This window comes from Balaenoptera acutorostrata, chromosome 9 (assembly GCF_949987535.1).
Source record: "Balaenoptera acutorostrata chromosome 9, mBalAcu1.1, whole genome shotgun sequence".
NCBI classification, from domain to species: Eukaryota; Metazoa; Chordata; class Mammalia; order Artiodactyla; family Balaenopteridae; genus Balaenoptera; species Balaenoptera acutorostrata.
The window spans coordinates 112,160,632-112,170,845 of NC_080072.1; the positions used below are offsets into that span (position 1 = coordinate 112,160,632).

The 10,214-nt window shown below is 49.0% G+C and overlaps 1 protein-coding gene across 1 annotated transcript; it reads right to left on the bottom strand.

The window, feature by feature from the left end:
- Positions 1 to 1,806: 1,806 nt before the first annotated feature.
- On the bottom strand, positions 1,807 to 6,054 carry SPATA19 (spermatogenesis associated 19). The gene is made up of 6 exons (XM_007183327.2): positions 5,977 to 6,054; positions 5,752 to 5,808; positions 5,166 to 5,258; positions 4,898 to 4,989; positions 2,159 to 2,236; positions 1,807 to 1,873 (listed from the first exon to the last, which is right to left on the bottom strand). Exons 1-6 carry the CDS (start codon positions 6,052 to 6,054, stop codon positions 1,807 to 1,809), a joined length of 465 nt encoding a protein of 154 aa, XP_007183389.2.
- Positions 6,055 to 10,214: the final 4,160 nt, after the last annotated feature.

Sequence of the window (10,214 nt, forward strand, 5' to 3'; positions counted from 1 at the left end):
AAGACAAAAAACCCTAGACTTCTGTACTCTTCAAAGCTGTCCTTCAGAATGAAATGGAAATACTTTCTCAGACAAAGGAAACTGTTGCCAGCAGACCTGCCTTGCAAGAAATATTAACAGTTCTTCAGGAGGGAAAAGGATGTAGGTCAGAAACATGGGTCTACATAAGGAAAGGAAGTGCTCTAGAGGAGGAGTAAATGAACATAAAATAATTGAGTGAAACAGACACGCCACACCTCCCCCAGGAAGTCCTCCTGCCCCAGCACAGCCCTGCCCCTAACACCCCAGGAGCCCCAGCACAGCCTGCTTCACACAACGGTAGGGGCCTGTCAGCTGTCTCCCCGCAAGGCTGAGAGCCTGCGTCCCCAGAGGCAAGCCCGTGAGGTGCTCAGGGTCCAATGAATGAACGATGGCAAAGCACTCACACCAGAGGCCGGGATGGTGGTTAAACAGTGCATCTCTTTATCAGCAGTTCAGCAAGAAGACTCCAGTGCTGCCCCTGTCACAAGGAAGGGCTCACCCACTGGATTCTCTCTGCCCAGGTGTGGTCACTCCTCAGGTCAAGGTGGGTGGACACCCTTCCGACACAGGCTGCTCCTCGACCCTGAAGGGCATCAACCTGGGAGGCAGGGAAATGCCCAGGGACGCATCACGGAAATGTGCGAAGGCTGACAGGCAGGGCTGGCAATGCCTCCTTAAGCCCGCTGCTCTCGACATTCACAGAGCAGGATGCAGGAGCGGGAAGACCCACGAGGAGGAGAGGTGGTGTGTCAGGCAGAGCTGGTACGGGAGCCTGGCTCTGCACCTTCAAACGCAGAGGTGCCAGCAGGCACCCCCAACTCCTCGTCCCTGCTGACATTAGCAAACCACTGACACAGCGCTTGCCACGTGCTGGACCCCACAGTCCACAAAGCAACGTCCTAAAGTCAGGAAACAGGCACCAGGGCATGAAGCAATCGCCCACGCTGGAGCTGGAAGAAAGCCAGCATCTGCTCCCCAGGGTGGCTTCATCTCTACTGTGAGTACAGCTGCACCACCATACCTTCCTCTTACAGTCATCTGGGTCAGATGAGAAACCTAGGCAAAGCGCCTTGTGCAGAACTGGCATACAGCAAGTGCTCAATAAATGCCAGCATACACCTCCACGGCCCTCCTCTAAGCGTGCTGCTGGCCCCCCCGCCAGCCGCCACGACGATCAGCATGGTCTCTCCTGCGTGGCAGGGGTGCAGCAACCTTTCCCGGACAGAGGCCTCCTGGAGAGGCATCTCCTGGCCTCGGCACGCCACCTTCCACAGCAGCACGGACAGCCACTGCCGTGACCACTGGTACTGCGTGCAGGCCGAGAGGCCACACGACCCAAGGTCACGGCCCTGATCGGGGGCTGGGCCAAAACCTGTGCGCCCTCGCTCCCACCCCAGTGCCGTGTGACCCTGTGACTCAGAGAGGGGCCAGCAGACCAGCAGCGGCTACGCCCAGCAGCTCTAGCAACTCAGAGCTGCAGGTGCCATCGCAGCCTCGACCGCACAGCCCCTGCGACCCCTGGGCCCGTGGACAACTGAGAAGCACCGGTCTGCGACCCCACAGTGAAGAGTCAGAGACGCAAATCCGACCTTGACTCCAAGTCCTTCTGGAAATCTGAGAGGCGTGGCAGGAGCCTCAGGCAGCTGCCTGCTCCCCAACCCCCAGTGGCCCAGGTGCAGGCCCTCGCTGGTATTCTCAAGCCCCACTCAGTGTGCCGGCTCCCTGCCCAGGGAGGCCGCCCTCTCGGCCCGGCCCCTCACCTGTCAGCCCTCTCACCTGCTGCTCTCAGCAGTCTGAGTAGGAATTTCTCTTGTGAAGTTCCTGAGATGCCTCATCCGTAAGATGGCATATGCTGCAGGGGACAGAGGAGAGGAGAGGAGAGGCAGGGGGGAGACCACAGGGTGGCAGAGCCGCCCCCCCCAGAGGACAGACCCAGACCGCCGCACAGGGCCGGGTGGGGCAGCAGCCCGAGCCTGGGCCCAGGACCTGAGTCCTGGGAAGAGGCGCTCAGCCCAGAAGGGCCCCTGGCTTGGCCGGGCCCAGGGCTGGAGCTAAGGGAGACCCACGGAGAGGCCAGCAGCGCTCCACCCACCTGCCCCCAGTTAGGAACCGAAATCAACTCGTCTCGAACGCTTACCTTCGTCTCACCTGCTCTATCCGTTCTCGCATGGCATCATTTCTCACCTCGCTCGGCACTTGGAAGATACGGGTATGGCTGCAAAACACCATCAGACGTTGGGGTTCCCGGGTTCCTTCTCTACTAACCAGTCACCGTGGAACCTCCAGGGTTGGAATCATGGGTGACCATAGCTCTGACCCTGTCGCCATGAGCTTTTGAGCTGCACCTTCACCCTCCTTGTACCAGTAACACAAAGCGTTCTTTTTACTAACCAAGTACCCCTGAGCCCCCCAATGATCCTGGGCAGGTAGCAAATGGTCCTAAGGAGAGTCAAGGAGACAGAGAAGTTACGCGCCTTTGCTAGAGTTACAGAGCGGGTCTGAATTCCTCTCCAGCTTTGTCACCAGCTCTCTCTCATCAGCATTGTGCCACAGTCACTATGGTTCAGAGATCCTTCTAGAACATTCTGTCACAAAGAAGCTGCAGGCTCCTCTTTGCTGCCGTTGTTTTTGTTTTATTTCACTGTTCTGGACTTGCCTTCCTCACCACGGTCCGCTTCATGCCCTTCCCAACTCCACACCCCAACAAACCCTCACAAACCCTCCACTCCAGGAAAAGCAGCCTGCCCACTGGACCCCCCCATTCCTGACAGTGCCTTCTGGGTAATGCCTTGCTCTAGGTGCTCTGGGGTTTTCCCTGTGAATTTAGCTTTGATACCACCTGTGAGGACCCGCAGCCCAAACGTGCTCCGGAACGTGGCTCATAGAAGATGGAGCTGGTCAGTGCCCAGAGAGAGAGAGAGAAGCAAGGACAGAGGGCCTGAGGGGACAGGGGGACGCCTCCGAGAAGAAGGGGACACAGAGGCTGGACGGGGTTGGCCGAGGTGCCAGGCTCCTGCCCGTGTGGAAGGCCCCACCTGGCTTGGGCTCCTGTGTGTCCAGTCCCTGCCCAGACACGGGTCAGCCCAGGTGAACGTCCTGCTAGGAACCCTTCTGAAGCCTAGGCAGCAAAGCCGAGAACCTGTGCAGCCCGGGCCCCTACTGTGCCCTCCTAGTGGTGTCCCCAACATGTCCTTCGGGGCTCACATGCTTCTCCACCCAGGTCACGTGTATCCTTTCAAATGGGGAACTTCGTTTATGTTGTTCTCTCTTCCAGAGGCCCTAGCAAACACCAGGTGGCCAGTACACATCTACCATATAAATGAGCATTCAGTGGTGCTTAATAAAGGGATATGCAACCCTGACCACGTACTTCATGAAACTAATAGGAGGATACCAAAATCAGTGGATTGGAGGGAGAACCAGGCTGAGTTTATTGGTTTAAAATCTCCACAGAGTATCCAGAGTGGAAAACTTGTATGTAGATAATTGACTGATTTCTGTCCCATGTCTCCAAAGCTTTAACCTACTTACGCTACACAGCCAAGCTCTAAAAAATACCAGAGGGTGATGTTCGTATTATCCAAACCCCTTAAGAAACTGCAACAGCTGGAGCTGGTGGCGTGGCCAGGCTGGGGGAGGACAAGCCTCCCACAGGCAGGGCGGTGGACGGGGGACAGTCACCAATGTTCATGATTTGGGCGACCTTGGCTGGCTTCCCGTCCAAAAAAAGCCCTTCCCGGGGAGGCTTCAAATTAGACCATTCCTCTTATGCAATTCTTGAGCATTTGAATCCTCTTTTAAAATGCTAATGCCACTGGAAGGGGTAAACACAGGAAAACTGTACATCCTGAAGCAAAAACACATTTCTTGAGAAACATATCTTCCTTGATAGGAGAGAGCAAAGCTGGCGATGGGGACACAGGAAGGAAGCCAAGTCCAGAGATGAGAGAGGGCTCCTTCACAGCGGGGCGAAGCCCAGCGGAATCCCACAATGACTCTACTGGGAAAAGAGACCCAAGTGAACATGCATCCCAGAAGGAGGCAGGGAAGCGTGTGCCGAGGCAGTGAGCCAGGTTCCAGGCCCAGCTCCCCTGCCTGGAGCCTTGCCCTTCAGAGCCAGGAGAGGCGGTGTAGATGGTCTGTGCAGGCTGGGGCTGACAAAGCAGCTACTGTGGAGCACAGAATTCTAGGCTCGGGGCCGAGAAACCTCCTCTCACCTCTGCCCAAGACGAGGGCTTTGGCTTTTGCACTTTACGAGCTTATTTTCTTTTATCTCTTTAAAGCGCAGCCACTTCTGAACAAATCAAGTGCAAAAACAACAGAAATCTGAAATTTATTCAGAAGCACTTAAGAAATGGTAAGCAAGCCCAGTTTTCCAACCCCTCTAGTCATTTTAAAATTTAGCAATGAGCTGGGATTTCAAGATAGCAAAAATATTCCCTTAAGACCCCAAAGTAAGGGCTTCCCTGGCGGCGCGGGTTCGAGCCCTGGTCTGGGAAGATCCCACATGCCGCGGAGCAACTGAACCCATGTGCCACAACTACTGACCTGCACTCTAGAGCCCGCGAGCCGCAACTACTGAGCCTGGGCGCCACAACTACTGAAGCCTCCACGCCTAGAGCCCGTGCTCCGCAACAAGAGAAGCCACCGCAATGAGCAATGAGAAGCCCGCACACCGCAACGAAGACTTAACGCAGACAAAAAAAAAAAAAGACCCCAAAGTAAGGCTGAAAAACTCAGTCAAAGGAGTCGACGTCTCTAGAGAAGGAGAGCCGTGGGTTTGGGTTGGCCAGTAATCCCGAAGAGGGGGGCTTGTGCCTTCTCTGCTTCTCCCTCCCCACAGTGTGCCTAGCTCGGGGCAGATGAGATGCTTTACCTCCATCTTATGAACTGGATTCTTGTTCTTTCCTCCAGGACCTCCTGACTCTGGTTTGTTAACAAATCAGACTTTGAGAGGTGGTGCTTCACCTAGGAAATCCGGGTGGGGTCCAGTGGTTACTGCCCAGCAAGGACTCCACGGCCAGGGTGGAGCCCAGCCTGGACAAGCTCTGCCCACTTGCCCAGGACCCTTTGCGGTAGGACCCGCCTCCCCCTTCCCCTCCCCTTGCCCCCCCCCAGGATGGGCAGCTCAAAGGTTCCATTACCACGTCTCTGGTCACATGTACATCTTGGCCATGCGTGGGAGGGCAGTTGGTGGACATCTTCTCCTTTATGTCCTGGGAAGCCTCTTCTTCAGTCTGAAAGGCAAGCAATTTCCCTCAGAAAGTGTCACTCTATCTGGCCCCAATTCTCCCTCCTCTTCCTTTTCCCTTTTCTTCTTACCCATCACAACACACACATGCGTGCCCCACACAAACACGCTATATCGCACAGTTCCTGCAATTAGCTTGTCTACTGCTACCTTCCTGTGGAATTCCAGGGACTCAGTAAGTCATGGGCCCAAGGTCCTCCTGAGACACCCTGCAGCGGGGCCAAGCATCTGAAACCCCCTCCCCTCCCGTGTGCCTGAGAAGCAGGGTGGGGCTGGTGGTGACACCAGCCCGTCTCTGGCGAGGGGACAGCCCGGGTCCTTCCGGACATGTGGTGGATCAGACACGGCTCTAGGCAGGCTGGTGGGCAATGAGCTTGGGTTTCCTGGTTGTAGGGGGAGGAACGTCCAGCTCCCTGCACCCACTGAGGCCAGCTCTCTACAATCTGTGGTACCCCGAGTCCCAGAGGAATCTCACTCACCTTTTTCAACCAGTGCTGTACTACAGACACAGCCTCGCTCTCCACAACTTCCACGTCCTGCAACAAAGTGGTAAGTCGATGCCCTCAGAATACAGAGAGACCCAGCCCCTCCTCCATTATCCACAGTTAGCAGTGTGAGAGCTTCTCTCCAGAAGTGCAGCAGGGGCTCAGAGGGGAAACAACACCTGACACACTTTCCACCTGGCTACCTACAGCCCCACTTACCGAACTGACTTTCGGTGGGAAGGGGAACCCGGCACCTTTCCGGGCGAGAATGTACACAATCCATGTTGTAATTATCATCTTTGGACTTATGCCAGGCCTCCGTCGTGGCTCCCTCCTTCCATTGAAGCAGGCTGAGAACTCCTCTGGCACAAGGAGGTCCTCGGAGGGAGGTGCCCACCTGATTGGCTGGCCAATGATGATGTGACAATGACCTCCTTTAATCCCCAGGGTCAGAGTGGAGGTAGAAAAGAAAGGTGAGGAAGTGTCCACGTTAGTGATGGCCACAGCTCAGAAATGGAGGTGGGAGGTAGGCAGTCAGGATATGAGCCAGAGGAAGATACAAGGGGGAAGTTACTGAATCAAAGACAGAAATTTTGGAGGGTAGGGGAGGCTTATGGCTGGTCACCCACTCTTGAGCACTGCTAAGCGGAAAGAGATTTTATAGTCAAAAGAATAAATTTGTAACAAAATAACCTGGGCCCTCTAGACATTCGTTCAAACCATGCCACAGCTTTTCTTATTCTTCCTCTTACAAATGGGGAGAAAGGGCCTGTCCACCCAGAAAACATCAAAGATGGAGGAACAAAACTCTCAACAAGGACATTTTACTTTTGTGTCTACTTTGTTTACACAAGTAATTCAAATCACAAAAAATAATCCAAACAATAAGAGGTAAAGGGTAAAAAGTGCAAGTGCCATTTCTTGTGAAGCATATTTCCTGATTTTCCCAAGTCACCCATGGTGGACTGCCTAGGTGGAAGGACAGTTAAGTGGAAATGAAAGGGGGATTCTGTTGTGACTTCAGAGTTGGGGGCAAACAATTGACAGGGGCTCAGATAGCTGCTATTCCCATCTAGAACCTTCACCAGGGAAGTGAAGTTCACAGTATCCTAAAGCAAATGTTTAGCTGCTCTCAAAAGTAGTTGTAGCCTAACCCTGAGACTGTTCTCAAGGTCTCAGAAATGAGGGTTGTAATCCTGTCTCCACCACTAACTTGTTATGTGATGTTGACCAAATCATTAGTCCCTCTGGTCCTAGTTTCTTTGTCTTCAAAATGAAAAGAAAAGAATAATGTCTCCAGTTTTCTTCCAGCTCTAATAGTCTATAAATGTTCTATTCTGATTCTTCTGAAGAGTACAGAAAACCTTTATCTCACTCTCCCCAACTTCCCTAAAATAGCCACTATATCTTCTCACTCTCAACAAATCATCTCAACTTTACATCTTCTCTAGGCTATGCCAAGGCAACAAACAAGTCCCCAAATGAAAGCCGAGACTCACTCTCACTCTCAAAACACAAGTTCAGGGTAGCTGTGCTCCATGTGGTGACTTAGAGATACAGGGATGAACCGTCCTCTGGCTCCATGCTGTCAGGATGTGACCTCTGTGACTGCCAAGCAAAGGAAGGGAACACATGGAGGAATAAAATCACCTCTTCTGTTCCAGCCCAGAGGCTTCTTCTTAAAGCTTTTTGGTCAGTATTAGTCATATGACCCCAAACCAATGCCAAGGGAGACTGGAAGCTGTAAACCAGCAGATGAAATTACTCATGAACACCTCTGTTTCTGCTACTATCTCCTAAAAACTGTTTCCATCCTTACTGATGTAATTTTATTGTTTGAATACTTAAAACATCAATGTTATTCAAAAATTAAAACTACATGAAAAGACAAACTCAGGGAAGTTCCATCTCCTTCCGTCTCTTCAACTTTGTTCTTCAGAAGGATTTTCATAAGTTTCTAGGCTGTGCATCTGTGTTTATGTTTCCAAAATGAAACACATACATAAATCTATTCTCACATTTTATTACTATGTTATGAAATGCATACAGTAAAATATATAAATACATTCACAGCTCAGAAAAAAATTTTAAGCATGTGTGCACACACGCGCACACACACATATGTGTTTATATACACACACGCACACACATACACATGTTTAACCACCACCCAGATCAAAATATAGAACATTTCCAGCACCCCAACAGGCCCCCAGACCCACAAGGGAACCGACATTTTGACATCTATCACCATAACTGTTTTGCCTAGTATCCCACTGTATTACCATAACACAAATTATCTATCAAATTTACAACTGATGGACATTTGTGTTATATCTAGTTTGACGCTTTTTAAAGTAATGCTGCTACAAACATTCTTTTACCTATCTTTTCCTTGACATAAGCACTAAATCTTCTATACATATACATAACAAAGAGCAGAGTTGCTAGGTCATAGGTTTACATATATTTGGTACTAGTATATAACAAAGAGCACTGGGGACTTCCCTGGTGGCACAATGGATAAGACTCTGCACTCCCAATACAGAGGGTCCAGGTTCGATCCCTCGTCAGGGAACTAGATCCCACATGCATGCCGCAACTAAGAGTTCACATGCCACAACTAAGGAGCCCGCCTGCCACAACTAAGGAGCCAGCGAGCCGCAACTAAGGAGCCCGCCTGCTGCAACTAAGACCCGGTGCAACCAAATAAATAAACAAAATATTTAAAGAATAAAAATAAAAACAAATTCTCACAAAATGTTAAAAAAAAAAAGAGTACTGCAAGGCGGTTGTACCAACTACTGCCTGTAATAGTTACTTCATGTTTCTGCCAACACTTGTTATTGTCACTCTTTTAAAGTTTAGACAGATGATTGGAGTATAATGCTAATCAGGAATAGTTTACTTTTCACTTAATTAAGTGATTAATGGCATTACGCATTGGAGCTATATGGTAACTCTGTTTTTGAGGAACTGTCAAAATCTTTCCTAAGGGACTTCCCTGGTGGTCCGGTGGCTAAGACTCCGCGCTCCCAGTGCAGGGGGCCCGGGTTCGATCCCTGGTCAGGGAACTAGATCCCACGTGCTGCAACTAAGAGTTTACGTGCTGCAACTAAGAGTTTGCATGCTGCAACTAAAGATCCTGCATGCTGCAACTAAGACCTGGTACAGCCAAATAAATAAATGTTAAAAAAAAAAAATCTTTCCTAAATGGCAGCATCATTTCACATTCCCTCCATAAATACATGAGAGTTCCAATTTCTCCACATCTTTGCCAACATTGTTAGCATCTGTCACTCTGATATGAGACATTCTAGTGACTATGAAGTAGTATCCCATTGTGGTTTTGATTTGTATTTCCCTAATGATTAATGATGCCATGCATCTTTTCATGGGCTTATCGGCCATTTGTGTATCTTCTTTGGAGAAATGTATATTCAAATCCTTTGCCATTTTACAATTGACTTAATTGTCTTTTATTGTTGAGTTGTAAGAGTTCCTTATATATTCTGTGTACAAGTGTCTTACCAGATACATGCTTAGCAAATATTTTCTCCTATTCTATGGGCTGTCTTTTCACTTTCTTGATATCATTTGAAGAACAAAGTGATCAATAAAGTCATCATTTATCACACAAAATGATGAAGTCCAATTTATCTATTTTTACTTTCGTTGCTTGTGCTTTCGGTGCCATAACTAAGGAACTGTTGCCTAGCCCATGGTCATGAAGATTTATTCCTTTGTTTCTTCTAATAGTTTAATAGCTGTAGCTTTTACATTTACGTCTTTGGTCTATTTTCAGTTATATACAGTGTGAGGTGGGGGTCCAACCTCATTCTTTTGCATGTGGAATCCAGTTGTCCTAGCACCATTCGTTGAAAAGAAGTACTTTCTCCATTGAACTGTGTTGGTACCCTTGTCAAAAATTAATTAACTATAAATGTAAGGGTTTGTTTCTGGACGGTCAATTCCTTTCCATTGATATATGTATCTATCCTTATGTCAATGCCACACTGTCTTGATTACTATAGCTTTCTAGTATGTTATGACATTGAGAAGTGTGAGTCTCCAACTTTGTTCTCTTTTTTAAGATTATTTTGGCTATTGTGAGTTCCTTTCATTTCCACATGAATTTTAGGATCAGAATTGTCAAGTTTTGCAAAAAGAAAAAAAAAGCCTGTGGCATCTTCATAGGGATTGCATTGAATCTGTGGATCAATTGGAGAGTACTGTCATCTTCACAACAATCTTCCATTCCAAGAACATGGAGTGTTTGTCTATTTATTTATATATTCTTTAATTACTTTCATCGAAGTTTTGTAGTTTTCAACGTACAAGTCTTGTACTTCATTTATTAGGTTTATCTCTAAGCATTTTATTCTTTTTGATGCTATTGTAAATGGAATTTTCTTAATTTCATTTTTGAATGTGGCATTTCTTCTATATAGAAATAT